At 42.6% G+C, this 18,823-nt stretch overlaps 1 protein-coding gene across 1 annotated transcript in view; it reads left to right on the forward strand.

Annotated features, from left to right (window-relative positions):
• The window catches only part of CYBB (cytochrome b-245 beta chain), a 77,602-nt gene that overhangs the window by 44,190 nt on the left and 14,589 nt on the right, over positions 1 to 18,823 (forward strand). Inside the window, exons 7-10 of the mRNA XM_075334259.1 lie at positions 190 to 316; positions 12,792 to 12,884; positions 14,659 to 14,912; positions 17,798 to 17,960. Coding sequence (XP_075190374.1) covers positions 190 to 316; positions 12,792 to 12,884; positions 14,659 to 14,912; positions 17,798 to 17,960 — 637 coding nt within the window. The remainder of the gene's footprint in view (positions 1 to 189; positions 317 to 12,791; positions 12,885 to 14,658; positions 14,913 to 17,797; positions 17,961 to 18,823) is intronic.

An 18,823-nucleotide genomic window follows, 5' to 3' on the forward strand; every position in this document is an offset into this window, starting at 1 on the left:
TTTTTTGTAATGATGTATTTTAATGATATATCATTCTTCCTGTGGTTAAGGAAACATGAAACATATGACAGATTTCCCTTGAATATCAAAACATTAATACGTTATATCAGCAAGTCTAACAATGCAAGGTAAATCTTATTTATGAATTACTGGTGATTTATTAGATCCAAATGTTCTTTTGTATTTTAGGCGCATTGTACGAGGGCAAACCAATCTTCATCAAAATGTTTCTTCTAAGCCAGAAATATGTGAAAATTTTACAGAATGGGGGCCTGAGCCATGTCCAATTCCACAATTTGAAGGAAATGAACCAATGGTATGTTTTTTTTTCTCTTATGATATCTCTAAATATTCTGGAACATTTAAAATACATAATTACAGATGCTAACTAATAATCCCAAATACAGATTTTCACCCGCATATAATTTAGTATATTCTTAACAATTCTTCTGTACAATGTATTGATTATCTAGACCAGGGGTGGGGAACCTTTTTTCAGCCGGGGGCCATTTGGAAATTTCTGCCAACCTTCGGGGGCCGCACAAAATTATCAATGTGAAAATTACCCGGCTATATTTGGTCAATTAACTCACCCCTACTGTGGCGGCCGGAGCGGCTTCTCTTTGGTGCGGCTGTGATGTTGGATGATACTAATCATGTTTCTTCTCACAACTGCTTTTCTGTCTCTGTCTGAAGCGCAGGAGGCACACACAACACATAGGAGACGCTGGAGGCACACACAACACATAGGAGACGCTGGAGGCACACACAACACATAGGAGACGCTGGAGGCACACACAACACATAGGAGACGCTGGAGGCACACACAACACATAGGAGACGCTGGAGGCACACACAACACATAGGAGATGCTGGAGGCACACACAACACATAGGAGACACTGCAGGCACACACAACACATAGGAGATGCTGGAGGCACACACAACAAATAGGAGACGCTGGAGGCACACACAACACATAGGAGACACTGGAACTGCTCTATATACATTACAGGAGTCACTGAAGGCACATACATCACTGGAGGGGCTGGGGGCATATACATCACATTGAAAACGCTGGGACTGACGTATACACAACAGAAAGGAAACGCTGGGACTGCTGTATATACACATCACAGGAGACACTGGAGGCACATACATCTCATGAGGAGCTATATATGCTCCCAGCCCCTCCTGTGATGTAAATGCCCACAGCCCCTCCTGTGTTGTGTATGTCCCCAGTGTCTCCTGTGATGTATATGCCCCCAGCATTTCCAATGTGATGTATAAGTCACAGGAGACGCTGAAGGAAAACAACACAAGAGGGGCTGGGGGGGCATACACATAACAGGAGACGCTGGGGGGCATACACAACGCAAGAGGTGCTGGGGGGCATACACAACGCAAGAGGTGCTGGGGGGCATACACAACGCAAGAGATGCTGGGGGGCATACACATAACAGGAGACACTGGGGGGCATACACAACACAAGAGGGGCTGGGGGGCATACACAACGCAAGAGGGGCTGGGGGGCATACAGAACGCAAGAGGGGCTGGGGGACATACACATCACAAGAGGAGCTGGGGGCAAAGCCATCACTGAGGGGGGCACAGACATCACTGGGGGAACACAACACTGGGGGTGATGCACAGCATTGGGAGGGCACACAGCACTGCCCCCCAGTAATGTCAGGGCTCTGCACACAGCACCTGCAGAGCCCTGACATTACTGGGGAGCCACAAACCTGAGGTGATAGACAGCATGGGGTGAGGGACACAGCACTGATTGTTGCACACAACTCTGGGGGGAGGGTACACAAAGTACTGGACGGGGAGCCGGATGCAGGCGCGCGCACACAGCGCCGGAGACAGTGCAGGCCGGAGGGCAGAGGGGCGGGCAGATCGCTCTGAAGTTGAAAGGTGCGGTCACACCACACGACAGGACATAGGTGCGGGCACATCGCTCCGAGGGCAGAGGGGGCACATCGCTCCGGAGGGCAGAGGGGCGGGCAGACCGCACGAGGGAAAAGAGGGGCGGGCAGACTGCTCCGGAGGGCAGAGGGGCGGGCAGACCGCACGAGGGGAAAGAGGGGCGGGCAGATCACTCCGGAGGGCAGAAAGGAGGGCACACCGCACGAGGGGAAAGAGGGGCGGGCACATCGCTCCGGAGGGCAGAGGGGCAGGCACACACAGCACGAGGGGACAGAGGGGCGGGCACACACCGCTGATTACGCTACCTGACAGCGGGAGAGCCCATTGGTTCTCCCAAACAGTGCATGTGGTCATTTAAAGGGCTGGCGGCCCCAGCACTGCAGCCCCCGGGAATGTGCCCGGGGGCCGCATAAAAGGTCATGGCGGGCCGCATGCGGCCCGCGGGCCGGAGGTTCCCCACCCCTGATCTAGACTATCTATTGAATATCTATCTACAGTATGTATATCTATGTACTGTATGTATCTATGTACTGTATCTATCTATGTATCTATCTATCTATATATCTATCTATCTATCTGTTTGTCTGTCTGTCAATCTGTCTGTCTGCATAAAAGATGGTATGGTTTAAGAATTTGACATCTAAGGCCTTTTCTTTCCTTCTGCATACAATTTCTAAAACCTTTTGGAAAATTTTCCACCTTCAGGTTTCTTTAAAGAGATTATCTGGCTTATTTTGCTTTTTTTTCTTATTTCTCTATTTGGCTACATAGGGGCATGTAGGTAGATACCAACTACCTACCTGCCCTGCTGTCAGCCCCTTTCCCCAGGCTCAGAGCGGTCATGTGACCGCTCCTGCCGGGATCTTGAAACTTCCTGTGATGTCACGTTTACAGGGGCAGGAGCTTATGCCCTGTCTTTGTTGACGGGCATCACAGCTGATGTCATGTTGCCGCCCTGCTGCTTAGTGGGGCAGTTATAGTGCATTGGAGTCCCCGCCCCTGTCCCCTGCAGCCTCCCACACATTCTGTAGTGCAGTGCTCTCAAAGTCGCGGCCCGCTAGCAGCCACATTGATGATCGTTGCCTGTGCTGGGGGCCTACGCAGTCAGAGCTTTATTTTCGGTGGCAGATTTCTGGGTGCTGCGTAGATGTGAGCTCTCTATACAGCTACTGCTATGACAGCCGCTGGCCAATCAGAGACCAGCAGCTGATCATTGGAGTAGCTGCATAGAGAGCTCGCATCTGCGTGGCGCTCGGAAATCAGTTCTCTGATACAAAGCTCTGTCATCGGCGGCCCCCTGCACCAGCAGTGTTCATCAAGGGGGCTGTGGGCCGCATGAAGCAGGAAACAGGACACTAAGGTAACGGAGGACAGGTGAGAAGAATTTGTCTTTGTTGTTTTTGTGTGTGTGAAGAATGGCATAATAGGGGACAATTCTACAGGATGGTTCTATGCTACAAGAAGAGGACCAGGAAAGTGGACATTACTACAGGATGAGCAGAAGGATGGGCACAATACTACAGGATGGGCACATTATTACAGGATGGGCCCAAGTATGGAGCACATTACTATAGGATGGCACAATCCTACAGGATCGGCACATTACTATACAATGGGCACAAGTATGGGGCACTTTACTATAGGATAGGGACAAGGATTGGTACATTACTACATTATATGTGCCCATATTGTCTTCTGTAGTAATGTGCCCATAATGTCATCTGTAGTAATGTGCCCATCTTGTCCCCTGTAGTGATGTGCCCATATTGTGCTCTGTAGTAATGTGCCCATATTGTGCACTGTAGTAATGTGCCCATATTATTCCCTGTAGTATTGTGCTCATATTGTTCCCTGTAGTAATGTGCCCATATTGTCATATGTAGTAATATGCCCATATTGTCCCCTGTAGTAATGTGCCCATATTGTCCCCTATAGTAATGTGCCCATCCTTTAGTTATATCCTCATTTCAGTCCCCTTCTTGTCCCCTATTAGGCTGTTGATCACACACACACACACACACACACACACACACACACACACACACACACACACACACACATTATTCTCACCTGTGCTTCATTATTGTGGTGTCCTGTTACTTGCTTCTTGTGGACCACAGGCACATAGACCCCTTGGTGGTCACGGCTGGTACACGGCACTGCCGCTATTGTCGTCAGTGCTGTACTTCAGTTGAATGCTTTGCAGCGCTACCAATCATTCAAGTGAAGTAAAGTGCTGATGACAACAACAGCAGCCCCTGCACTGGCTATGATCACCCAGGGGTCTTACATGCTTGTGGTCTGCAACAAGCAGGTAACAGGACACTACGGGAACAGAGGACAGGTGAGAATAATTTTTTATGGGACCATCACTCGAGTATAAGCCGAGGGGGGCATTTTCAGCAAACAAATATGGGTGAAACTCTTGGCTTTTCATGTGTATATGTATATATATACCTATATATATATGTATATATCTATATATATGTATATATCTATATATATATATATATATATATATATATATATATATATATATATATATATATATATATATATATATATATATATATATATATATATATATATATATATATATATATATATATATAGAGAGAGAGAGAGAGAGATATCTATCTATATATATATACTGTATACAGATATATATATATACACACACACACACACTCTACAGTTCAAAAGTTTAGGTTCACTTAGTTATTTCCTTTTTTTGAAAGAAAAGCACATTTATTTTCAATGAAGCTAACATTAGAGTAATCAGAAATACACTTTATACATTGTTAATGTGGTAACTGACGATTCTAGCTGCAAGCGTCTGGTTTTTAATGCAATATCTACATAGGTGTGTAGAGGCCCATTTCCAACAACCACCACTCCAGTGTTCTAATGGTACATTGTGTTTGCTAACTGTGTTAGAAGACTAATGAATGCTTAGAAATCCCTTGAAAACCCTTGTGAAAGTATGTTATCACAGCTGAAGACAGTTTTGCTGATTAGAGAAGCTATAAAACTGACCTTCCTTTGAGCTACTTGAGAATCTGGAGCATTACATTTGTTGGTTCCATTAAACTCTCACAATGGCCAGAAAAAGAGAACTTTCATGTGAAACTCGACAGTTTATTCTTGTTCTTAGAAATAAAGGATATTCCAATGCGAGAAATTGCCAAGAAACTGAAGATTTCCTACAACGGTGTATACTACTCTCTTCAGAGGAGAGCACAAACATGGTGTAACCAGAGTAGAAAGAGAAGTGGGAAGCCCCGCTGCACAACTGAGCAACAAGACAAGTACATTAGAGTCTCTAGTTTGAGAAATCGATGCCTCACTGGTCCTCAACTGGCAGCTTCTTTAAATAGTACCCACCATACGCCAGTGTCAACGTCTACAGTGAAGAAGCAACTCCGAGATGCTGGCCTTCAGGGCAGAGTGGCAAAGAAAAAGTCATATCTGAGACGCTAATAAAAGGGAAATATTAATATGGGCAAAAGAACACAGACATTGGACGGAGGTAGATTGGAAAAAGTGTTATAGACAGACGAATCGAAGTTTGAGGTGTTTGGATCACACAGAAGAACATTTGTGAGATGCAGAACTACTGAAAAGATGCTGGAAGAGTACCTAACACCATCTGTCAAGCATGGTGGAGGTAATGTAATGGTCTGGGTTTGCTTTGGTGCTGGTAAAGTGGGAGATTTGTACAATGTAAAAGGGATTTTAATTAAGGAAGGCTGTAACTCCATTTTGCAACACCATGCCATACCCTGTGGACAGCGCTTGATTGGAGCCAATTTCATCCTACAACAGGACAATGACCCAAAACACACCTCCAAATTATGCATGAACTATTTAGGGAAGAAGCAGGCAGCTGGTATTCTATCTGTACTGGAGTGGCCAGCCTAGTCACCAGATCTCAACCCTATTGAGCTGTTGTGGGAGCAGCTTAACCGTATGGTACACAAAAAGTGCCCATCAAGCCAATCCAACTTGTGGGAGGGGCTTCTGGAAGCATGGGGTGAAATGTCTCCTGTTTTCTCATCAAATTAACACCTAGAATGCCAAAGGTCTGCAAATCTGGAATTGCTGCAAAGGGAGCATTCTCTGACGAAAGCAAAGTTTGAAGGAGAAAATTATTGTTTCAAGTAAAAATCATTATTTCTAACCTAGTTAATGTCTGGACTATATTCTCTATTCATTATGCAACTCATTTGATAAACAAAAGTATGATTCTTCATGGAAAAGACAAAATTGTGTGGGTGACCCCAACGTTTTGAACTGTAGTGTATATACAGTGTATATATATATATATATATATATATATGTATATTTATACATAGATATATATATACTGTATATATACAGTACAGACCAAAAGTTTGGAGACACCTTCTCATTCAAAGAGTTTTCTTTATTTTCATGACTCTGAAAATTGTAGATTCACATTGAAGGAATGAAGATTATGAATTAACACATGTGGAATGAAATACTTAACAAAAAAGTGTGAAACAACTGAAAATATGTCTTATATTATAGGTCCTTCAAAGTAGCCACCTTTTGCTTTGATTACTACTTTGCACACTCTTGGCATTCTCTTGATGAGCTTCAAGAAGTAGTCACCGGAAATGGTTTTCACTTCTCAGGTGTGCCCTGTCAACTTTAATAAGTGGGATTTCTTGCCTTATAAACGGAGTTGGGGCCATCAGTTGTGTTGTGCAGAAGTCTGGTGGATACACAGCTGATAGTCCTACTGAATAGACTGTTAGAATTTGTATTATGGCAAGAAAAAAGCAGCTAAGTAAAGAAAAACGAGTGGCCATCATTACTTTAAGAAATGAAGGTCAGTCAGTCCAAAAAATTGGGAAAACTTTGAAAGTGTCCCCAAGCGCAGTGGCAAAAACCATCAAACGCTACAAAGAAACTGGCTCACATGAGGACTGTCCCAGGAAAGGAAGACCAAGAGTGACCTCTGCTGCGGAGGATAAGTTTATCTGAGTCATCAGCCTCAGAAATTGCAGGTTAACAGCAGCTCAGATTAGAGACCAGGTCAATGCCACACAGAGTTCTAGCAGCAGACACATCTCTAGAACAACTGTTAAGAGGAGACTTTGTGCAGCAGGCCTTCATGGTAAAATAGCTGCTATGAAACCACTGCTAAGGACAGGCAACAAGCAGAAGAGACCTGTTTGGGCTAAAGAACACAAGGAATGGACATTAGACTAGTGGAAATCTGTGCTTTGGTCTGATGAGTCCAAATTTTAGATCTTTGGATCCCACCACCGTGTCTTTGTGCGACGCAGAAAAGGTGAACGGATGGACTCTACATGCCTGGTTCCGACCGTGAAGCATGGAGGAGGAGGTGTGATGGTGTGGGGGTGCTTTGCTGGTGACACTGTTGGGGATTTATTCAAAGTTGAAGTCATACTGAACCAGTATGGCTACCACAGTATCTTGCAGCAGCATGCTTTTCCATCCGGTTTGTGTTTTTATTATTTTTCAACAGGACAATGACCCCAAACACTCCTCCAGGCTGTGTAAGGGCTATTTGACTAAGAAGGAGAGTGATGGGGTGCTACACCAGATGACTTGGCTTCAACAGTTACCAGACCTGAACCCAATCGAGATGGTTTGGGGTGAGCTGGACCGCAGAGTGAAGGCAAAAGGGCCAACAAGTGCTAAGCATCTCTGGGAACTCCTTCAAGACTGTTGGAAAACCATTTCCTGTGACTACTTTTTGAAGCTCATCAAGAGAATGCCAAGAGTGTGCAAAGCAGTAATCAACGCAAAAGGTGGATACTTTGAAAAACCTAGAATATAAGACATATTTTCATATTTTCAGGTGCTTCACACTTTTTTGTTAAGTATTTCATTCCACATGTGTTAAGTCATAGTTTTGATGCCTTCAATGTAAATCAACAATTTTCAGAGTCATGAATGAGAAGGTGTGTCCAAACTTTTGGTCTGTAGTGTATATAAAAAACGCAAACATCACACATGACTCTATATGAAATACTTGGTCCTAGCTGGGTGTGTGGACTTTTGCCATGCGGGCTGGGAACCAATGTAGGCCCCAAACTGCCTTTAGTGTTGGCTTGCCAGGACCAGCTGATGACTCACACTCACAAGGAAACCAACAGATCACTTTAACCCACAACTCTTTACTGTATGGTTCATTCTCTGTCACAACTTCACGTTCCAGAAACCGGTCACATATTTTCCTCAATGTTACAGTTTTACACAGCATTATCTGACACAGTTTAATTTCTCTCTGGGTTGCTTCCGATCAAACTGTTTCTGAGTCCCAGTGCAACCCAGTACAGGGTGACATCACCTTCTTTTACTGCAGTCCCACATCCAGTCTCCATTGGGGTTCCATAATGGCTTTACTATACTTTACTATATGCGAGTGGTGCGGTCGCACAGGGCGCTGGCCGGCAGATAGCAGAGGGGGCGCCCAGGGAGTAGCAATTCACATTCACTTCACTGCCCTTTGGTGCACAGGCTCCAGCGGAGGGCGCCCTCCCCTCCTCTCAGCTCGGTTTCCTCTCTTCTTCCGACTTTACCAGAGAGAGAGGGGAGAGGGTTTTCTGCACTACCAGAGATGCTGCTAAAGCCCCACTGAAATCCTCGAGCCCAGGAAGTAATTGTATGTGAGTAAAACGTGTGGTGTGTCATATCTGTAATGTATTATGTGCTGTCTGTATGTGTTATGTGTAAGATGTGTGTCCTGTATACTGTGCAATATCTAGCTGTGTGTCTTTACATCCATTCTGGCTGTCTGTCTATGTATATCTATCTATTGTCTATCTATTATCTATCCCTCTGTCTATTATCTATCTATCTGTCTATCTATCTATTATATATCTGTCTATATCTATCTATGTATCTCTTATATATCTATCTGTATCAATCTATTATCTGTCTAATCTATCTGTCTTATCAATCTATTTCTCAAATATATATCTGTCTATCCATCTATATCTTTATTACAGTATATATATATGTCTTTCTATCTGTCTGTTTGTGGGCTCCTGCTGTGCATAGAAGGCTGTGTGGGGGCTCCTGCTATGCATAGGAGGCTATGTGGGGGCTCCTGCTGTGCATAGGAGGCTGTGTGGGGGCTCCTGCTGTGCATAGGAGGCTGTGTGGGGGCTCTTGCTGTGCATAGGAGGCTGTGGGGGCTCCTGCTGTGCATAGGAGGCTGTGTAAGGATTCCTGCTGTGCATAGGAGGCTGTGTGGGAGCTCCTGCTGTGCATAGGAGGATGTGTGGGGGTTCCTGCTGTGCATAGGAGGTTGTGTTGGGGCTCCTGCTGTGCATAGGAGGCTGTGTGGGGGCTCCTGCTGTGTATAAGAGCCTGTGTGGGGGCTCCTGCCATGCATAGGAAGCTGTGTGGGGCCTCCTGCTGTGCATAGGAGGCTGTGTGCCATATCCTAAAGCTGTGTAATATGCGCTCTGTTAGGATTTCACTTGCCAATTCGAGTAGTTGTGATCTGATCGCTCACATGTGATTTGCAATGTGTGGTCATCCACCGAATGACTTCTCCTCCTGTTTCTCTCAAATTGAAAATTATAACAATGAGAGAAGCAGGAGGAGATGTCATTCTGCAGATGACACAGAGTCTGCAAATCACTTGTGAGCGATCACATGACCACTCAAATTGGCAAATGACATCCTGACAGCGTATATTACACACTTTGGAGATCCGGCCGGTCAATGTGCAGAATGTCAAACCCAAGGGAAACACTGATCGTCTAGGGCAGCAGAGCAGGGAGAAGCAGAATATCACATGAATTTATCTTACAACTTTTCCAACAAAATTATTTTCTGCATTGCCAGCTGGTGTGAGCCCAGACTGATTAATAAAGGTATAAAAAAATGGTTTCTTCAGCTCACCTGCTGCCCGGACTGCTCAGCCTTGCGGGTGCCAGGAATCCTTCGGTCTATCCTGACCGGTAACAGTGAATGTGGAAAGCAAAAGAGAGAGGGCGATCCGGCACAAATCCTCCTTTTGTTAAAACAATCAAGTCTTTATTTGGACATCTTTAAAAACATTGTGAAGACCAAAAACCACTTAGATGGTACAGGTAAGGGTCATGATGGCTTAACGCGTTTCGGACTATTTAATAAAACTTATGATTAAGGACTTGTTTGTTTTTATTAAATAGTCCGAAACGCGTTAAGCCATCATGACCCTTACCTGTACCATCTAAGTGGTTTTTGGTCTTCACAATGTTTTTAAAGATGTCCAAATAAAGACTTGATTGTTTTAACAAAAGGAGGATTTGTGCCGGATCGCCCTCTCTCTTTTTCTTTCCACATTCACTGATTAATAAAGGGATTACAGTATATATGCCATAGTTCTTCCATACATAGTGCCCCTCCCACATGGTATGTATGTGGTACTGCATCTCAGTCTGTTTAGGTCATTGGAGCTGAGAGGCAGCGACACATACACAGCACCCCCCATCCTTATGGTGTGTATGTGGTACTGCACCTCAGTCTGTTACGGTCAATAGAGCTGAGAGGCAGCGACACATATAACCTCAGGACTCTTTATTATGTAGAAAGCAGAGATTTTTTTCTAATTTCTTATATTTCCCTTTAACATCTGTATTTCAGAGTTTTTGATCCGGAGTACTCGCAGCATCGGCCGCAGTCTCCATGGTGCCTTGTCTGGTATCATCTGGTACATTTATGCACAGGATTTGTATAGTAGATGCTGATCCCACCAATGGGGCCACGGCGTGCGCCGCTCTTTATCCAGAGATGCAGAACTCCCATCCAAGTGTACATAGATTTATACAATCTCTCCATGAAGAGCGGCAGCGCTCATTCTCCAGATACATGTGCGCCCCATTGGTGAGATCCGCATGTACCGTCCATAATGTAATATCCAGGAATACAGCATAAATGGTTGAAATCAGAAGACCCCTATAATAACAAAATCAGACGTGGTGACATTAATGTGGATTTGAAATGCAGATTCTCCAGCACAAATCTGGAGGAGTTTATTGTACATTTCAAGAAATTAATTTTCTTAGGATATAAAAAAAATTACTTCCTGTCCTCGTTTGTGTCCTGGGAAACTAGGTAAAAAAATTAGTAGGGTGGGGGCATCAAAGGGCAGTTTTGCACAGGGCACCATTCAGGCTAAGGCCGGCCCTGCTGGCAGCAAACTATTCTAGCCAAATTTGTGCACTAAAAGCCAAAAATCACTCCTTGCTGAAAATTTGGGACTAAAACAACATTTTAGAAGAAAAATTTAAATTTATTTTGCTTTTGATTCAAACTGGTCAGATTTTACAAATTTGGCCTAGTCATGAAAGAGATTGTCCAGTACTTTTACATTGATGGCTTATCCTTAGGATAGGTTATCAATGTTTGATCAGCCGAGGTTCAACACCCCACACCCCTGGCAATCAGGTATTATTGGTATCGGCAGCAGCAACACCAAGCAGTCAGAAATGCTCAGTTCTGGAGCTGTCCCGTCAACTTATAGCAGCTGCAGCTGGGTATTGCTCATCAGCTTAGCATTGAAATAGCTGCAGCCATCTGCAGTTTATCAATAAACTGGGGAACCTACTCCATTTTTCCAGTTATTTATTTTTACTCTCCACAACCAATAACAGATGCCGGCGCGTCGGCAATCTTACTGCAACCAATCACAGACACTGTCACTCAAATTGGGTGGGTAGAGAAAGCATTGAATATACATGAGGGTTAATGAGCAGACCCGGAAGCAGTGTATCAGCCACATGGGAGACTGGTTAGGTATAACTGTCCTGCTCTAATCCCCCCAGCCCTTATTAGCACCATTTTACAGCACAATCTTCGGGTTCCCATAGACTTATATGTGGTTCGGTGTCTGGGCTCATGTTCGGTTTCAAGTCTTTTCATTTAAGTCTGGCCGGACCCGCTGACGTTAGCGACATCGTTGCGTGTGACAGCAGGGAATGACCGTTAACGATGGAAAGTACTCACCTTATCGTCCATCGTTGACACGTCATTCCTTTTTAAAAAATCGTTGATTGTGGAGGACGCAGGTTGTTCATCCTGAGGCAGCACAAATCGCTACGTGTGACACCTCGGGAACGACAACCTGCAGCTTACCTGTGGCCGCCGGCAATGCGAAAGGAAGGAGGTGGGTGGGATGTTACGTCCCGCTCATCTCCACACCTCCGCTTCTATTGGGTGGCCGCTTAGTGATGCCGCTGTGACGCCGCACAGACCGGCCCCTTAGAAAGGAGGCGGTTCGTCGGCAACAGTGACGTCGCTAGGCAGGTAAGTCCGTGTGACGGCTCCTAACGATATTGTGCGCCACGGGCAGCGATTTGCCCGTGATGCACAAACGAAGGGGGTGGGTGCTTTCACCAGCTATATCGCTGCGTGTAACACCCCCTTTAGAAACTTATGCTTTTGGGCTTTCAGAAATGTTGCTGCTTTATTTTGTATAGTCAACATGCATTAATTCTAGATTGTTATGACAAGCGATCAGATGAACTGCAAAAAAAATTCAAAATCATCCTTAAGCATAGCATGTGGCATTCGTACTACATACTTAATAAATCGAGATGCTTTGAAAATTTTGTTTCCATCTTTTCATCAGTTGCATATCATTAACATGTTTATCAGTCCTGTGATTTCCAGAATTCCACAACTTTTCCTTCTTCTTGCAATGTTAAATGTTGTGGAGTATATTTGGAATTTGGGATAATGCTATAAATAACTACTAACATTGATTATACTACTAATGAGATTTGGAATATAATATGATTTGGTAATATGCAGTGTAGTATTTTTAACTTTAAATTTAAACAAGCTGAATATTTTATTCTCTTTCAGACATGGAAGTGGGTTGTAGCACCTATGGCCCTATATGTCATTGAAAGACTCATCAGATTTTGGAGATCTCAACAAAAAGTTGTTATCACGAAGGTAAAGTTATTACACATATGACTGTCAATATAACACACCCTGCATCAGTAAAATACTATCTATCTGTCTATCTATCTATCCTATCTAAAGTGGGGAAAAAAAGTATTTAGTCAGCCACCAATTGTGCACGTTCTCCCACTGAAAAAGATGAGAGGCCTATGATTGACATCATAGGTAGACCACAAGTATAAAAGACAAAATGAGAAAACAAATCCAGAAAATCATCTTGTCTGATTTGGCAAGTTTTATTTTTTGCAAATTATGGTGGAAAATAAGTATTTGGTCAATAACAAAAGTTCAACTCAATATTTTGTTATATATCCTTTGTTGGCAATGACAGAGGTCAAACATTTTCTGTAAATCTTCATAAGGTTGGCACACACTGTTGGTAGTATGTTGGCCCATTCCTCCATGCAGATCTCCTCTAGAGCAGTGATGTTTTGGGGCTGTCGCTGGGTAACACAGACATTCAACTCCCTCAAAGGTTTTCAATGGGGTTGAGATCTGGAGACTGGCTAGGCCACTCCAGGATCTTCATATTCTTCTTATGAAGCCACTCCTTCTTTTCCCTGGTGGTGTGCTTGGGATCATTATCATGCTGAAAGATCCAGCCACGTTTCATCTTCTGTGCACTTGCTGATGGAAGGAGGTTTTCACTCAAAATCTCATGATACCGGGCCCCATTCATTCTTTCATGTACACAAATCAGTCGTCCTGGTCCCTATGCAGAGAAACAGCCCCAAAGCATGATGTTGCCACCCCCATGCTTCACAGTAAATAGGGTGTTCTTTGGATGCAACTCAGCATTCTGTCTCCTCCAAACACAACGAGTTGTGTTTCTACCAAACAGTCCTACTTTAGTTTTATCAGACCAGATGACATTCTCCCAATACTCTTCTGGAAAATCCAAATGCTCTCTAGCAAACTTCAGATGGGCCTGGACATGTACTGGCTTAAGCAGGCGAACATGTCTTGCACTATAGGAACTGAGTCCTGGCAGTGTAGTGTGTTACTGATGGTACCCTTTGTTACGGTGGTCCCAGCTCTATGCAGGTCATTCACTAGGTTCCCCTGTGTGGTTCTGGGATTTTTGCTCACTGTTATTGTGATCATTTTGACCCCATGGGGTGAGATCTTGTGTGGAGTCCCAGATCGAGGGAGATTATCAGTGGTCTTGTATGTTTTCCATTTTCCTATTATTGCTCCCACAGTTGATTTCATCACACCAAGCTGCTTGCCTATTGCAAATTCAGTCTTCCCAGTCTGGTGCAGGACTACAATTTTGTTTCTGGTGTCCTTTGACAGCTCTTTGGTTTTCACCATAGTGGAGTTTGGAGTGTGACTGTTTGAGGTTGTGGACAGTTGTCTTTTATACTGATAACAAGTTCAAACAGGTGCCATTACTACAGGTAATGAGTAGAGGGCGGAGGAACCTCTTAAAGATGTTGCAGGTCTGTGAGAGCCAGAAATCTTGCATGTTATGTTTTAGGTGACTAAACACTTATTTTCCACCATAATTTGCAAACAAAATCTTGCTAAATCAGACAATGTGATTTTCTTGATTTTGTCTCTCATAGTTGTGGTCTACCTATAATGTCAATTACAGGCCTCTCTCATCTCTTAAGTGGGAGAACTTGCACAATTGGTGGCTGACTAAATACTTTAATTTTCCCCACTGTATGTATGTATCTATCTATCTTATCTATCTAGCATTACAATTTAGGATATGAATAATGTAGAGGTTACTTACCATCTTGATTCTTTCTACTATCAGGTTGTTACACATCCTTTCAAAACATTTGAGCTGCAAATGAAGATGAAAGGTTTCAAAATGGAAGTTGGACAATATGTCTTTGTGCAGTGTCCTGCAGTGTCTAACTTCGAGTGGCATCCATTCACTCTGACTTCTGCTCCAGAGGAAGACTTCTTCAGTATTCATATTCGTATCGTTGGAGATTGGACAGAGGGTTTAGCTAAAGTTTGTGGCTGTGATAAGACCGAATTTCAGGATGCATGGACATTACCAAAGTAATTATTATACAAAAACCTAGTATCTTTACATGTAATACATATTTATTTAGATTACATTTCATAAAATATGTACCAAATATATCGACTAAGTAGATTAAAAGAATAATTCCATTAATTTCATAATGTTTCTTTTAAGGGATTAGAGCTATGTATTTTTCAGTTGCAAAGGTCCAGATTCCCTTCACAGCCTTAGGTCTTCTCCAGATGTCCGTTATTTATTCTTATATGTGGAAAAATGTGGACCAGTTTTCTTTAGTGTGTTGGATTACATTTTCATCAATGTTTGGTCAGTTGTTACCATCATTTTGTAATATGGCAAAAAGTAAAAATTGCAAAGCTTCTCCTAATCCTTGCAATTATAAAACAGAGAGCACATGTATTACACATGGATGTCATCAATGTGTTGTGCACGATCTTCTTGAATCAAGAACTTCAATGAATGATTTTGATTTGTGAGATGGATTAAAAATGGAAATGTCTCCGTGATTTTTTTGCCTACACAACCTGCTAAAAAACCATAGACATGTGGACAGCATCAAAGACTTAAATAGGTACTTTTTCTACCAGTGAAACCCACAGAACGAACACACACCTGAAAAAACGATGTCTGAATGAGGCCTTAGAGTTAAATTATTTTGGTTGCCTCTAGGTTACCCAGGGGAATATGAGGTCCTCATTACATAATGTTCACATTGGCGCTGGGCTTTGTAGAAGACACATCTGGGAAAAGTGTACAGTAAAAATATCATGCATGCAGCTACAGTGCCTTGTGAAAGTATTCACCCTCTTGGCATTTTTCATATTTTGCTACTTCGCAACCTGGAATTTCACTGTTTTTTGGGGGGTTTGCATCAGTTCATGCAAAGAACATGCCTACAACTGTGCACATTTGATTTTGTTTTTATTGCGAAACATATAACAAATAGGACAAAATAACTGAAAACTTAAGTGTGTGTAACTATTCACCCCCTAAAGTCAGTACTTTGTAGAGCCTCCTTTTGCAGCAATTACAGCTGTAACTCACTTTGGATAAGTCTCTATGAGCTTTCCACATTTTGTCACTGGGATTTTTGCTCATTACTCAAGGCAAAACTGCTCCAGCTCCTTCAAGTTAGATGGTTTCTTCTGGTGAACATCAATCTTCAAGTCTGACCACGGAGTCTCAATTGGATTAAGGTCTGGGCTTTGACTAGGCCTCTCCAAGACAGTTACACGTTTCCCCTTAAACCACTCGAGTGTTGCTTTAGCAGTTGGAAGGTGAATCTCTATTCCAGTCTCAAATGACTGACAGACTGAAACAAGCTGTGCTCATGAATATCACTGTATTTCATACCATTCATCTTTCCCTGGACTCGGACCATTTTCCATATCCCTGCTGCTGAAAAACATTCCTATTGCATGATGCTGCCTCACCAGTGGGTATGGTGTTCTTAAGGTGATTAGCTGTGATAGTTTGGCGCCAAACGTAGTGTTTACCTTGGTGGTCAAAAAGTTAAATTTTGGTCTCATCTGACCACAGTACCTTCCTCTATATATTTGGGGGTTCTACCACATGTATTTTGGCAAACCCAAATTGAGCCATCTAATTTTTAGCTGTAAATAAATGCTTTTTTTCTGGAGAGCTCCATGAATTGTAAGGCTTATTGTGGTCATATTGACAGATACTCCAGTCTCTACTGGGGAACTCTGCAGCTCCTTCAGAGTTACCTTTGGTCTCTGTGCTGCATCTCTAATTAAAGCCCTCTTTGCTCAGTCTGATATTTTGGAGGCAACCCTCTCTTGGCAGGTTTTTTGTGGTACCATGTTCCTTTCATTTATTTGATGGTGCGTCGGGGGATCATCGGAGATTGTGATATTTTTTTAGAACTCAACTGACTTGTACTTCTCAACTACTTTGTCTCTGACTTGTTTGGAGCTCTCCTTGGTCTTCATATGGTGTTCTTTAGTTAGTGGTGCCTCTTGCTTAATGGTGTTTCAACCTCTGTGGCATTTCAGAAAAGGTGTGTGTATACTGACAGACCCCGGGACACTTAGAGTGCATACAGGTGTACTTCCTTCCACTAAGCATGGAACTTATGAAGGTAATTGCGTACACCAGAAATTTTAGGAGCTTCATAGCAAAAGTATTTAATACATATGCACAAGGCAATTTTTATTTCGTTTATCCCATAAATGTAATTTTTGCCTTTATTTATCTCACTTTACTTCCCCAACTGAGACTACTGTATTCCCTGCTGATGCTTAACACACAAATCAGTTTAGAAATCCTTTAAACACAGGTTGTTACTTGACCTGGACAGATTTTTATGCCCTGGAAGTAAATTAAGAACGTTTCCATAAAATGTGTGAAAAATAGATGCTGGGAATTTGTTAGAAAATTGATACACACAAAATTCTCTTTATTTGATGAAAACATAAGGCTTTTGTAGCCTACATAAAACCACATAGAGTCTTTATGGCATTATACAACCGAGCCCCAGGCATTGTGCCTCCATACGGTGCCTCCCTTAAGCACTACTAGGGGCAGGACATCTAGATGAGATTACTTCCAATATATGGAACGTGCCAGGATTTATGTTCTTGTATGAAATAGAAAGTAAGTGATGATAGTCTGATCGTAGATGACAGTCATAAAGTCAATTCCTTTTCCAAGAAAATACATTTTCTATAATATAGCATATGGTTATGGCTGGTCTTTATGAAAATCTAACACAGTCAATCCTTATTTGTCTTGAGAGCAGTGAACAGAGGGTTAGCGTAGAAAAATATGAGTTTAGGATATTACTTTGAATAAATATATAGGCTATAGCTTATATTTTCAATGTTGTTATCTTATCGTGTACTGTTGTATTAATGGGTTTTATTCTGTTCTGTTTTGCAAGAATTTCGATAGATGGTCCCTTTGGAACAGCGAGTGAGGACGTTTTTAGCTATGAAGTGGCCATGCTGGTAGGAGCCGGCATTGGAGTTACTCCATTTGCTTCTGTCCTGAAATCTGTCTGGTACAAATATTTGAATAATGCATCGACGTTAAGGCTAAAAAAGGTATGTAATCCATCTGCGGCTAAGTTGTATAGTGCTCTGAAAAAGTATTTATATACAGTCATATGAAAATGTTTGGGCACCCCTATTAATGTTAAGCTTTTTTCTTTATAACAATTTGGGTTTTTGCAACAGCTATTTCAGTTTCATATATCTAATAACTGATGGACTGAGTAATATTTCTGGATTGAAATGAGGTTTATTGTACTAACAGAAAATGTGCAATCCGCATTTAAACAAAATTTGACCAGTGAAAAAGTATGGGCACCTCAACATAAAAGTGACATTAATATTTTGTAGATCCTCCTTTTGCAAAAATAACAGCCTCTAGTCGCTTCCTGTAGCTCTTAATGAGTTCCTGGATCCTGGATGAAGGTATATTTGACCATTCCTGGTTAAAAAACAATTCCAGTTCAGTTAAGTTTGATGGTCACCGAGCATGGACAGCACGCTTCAAATCATCCCACAGATGTTCAATGATATTCAGTTCTGGGGACTGGGATGGCCATTCCAGAACATTGTACTGTAATTGTTCCTCTGCATGAATGCCTGAGTAGATTTGGAGCGGTGTTTTGGATTGTCTTGGATATTTGGATATTTGTCTTGCTGAAATATCCATCCCCTGCATAACTTCAACTTCGTCACTGATTCTTGCACATTATTGTCAAGAATCTGCTGATACTGAGTTGAATCCATGCGACCCTCAACTTTAACAAGATTCCTGGGGCCGGCATTGGCCACACAGCCCCAAAGCATGAAGGAACCTCCACCAAATTTTACTGTGGATAGCAAGTGCTTTTCTTGGAATGCCGTATTTTTTTTGCCTCCATGCATAACGCCTTTTTGTATGACCAAACAACTCAATC

This window comes from Anomaloglossus baeobatrachus, chromosome 2, assembly GCF_048569485.1.
Source record: "Anomaloglossus baeobatrachus isolate aAnoBae1 chromosome 2, aAnoBae1.hap1, whole genome shotgun sequence".
Taxonomy (NCBI): Eukaryota; Metazoa; Chordata; class Amphibia; order Anura; family Aromobatidae; genus Anomaloglossus; species Anomaloglossus baeobatrachus.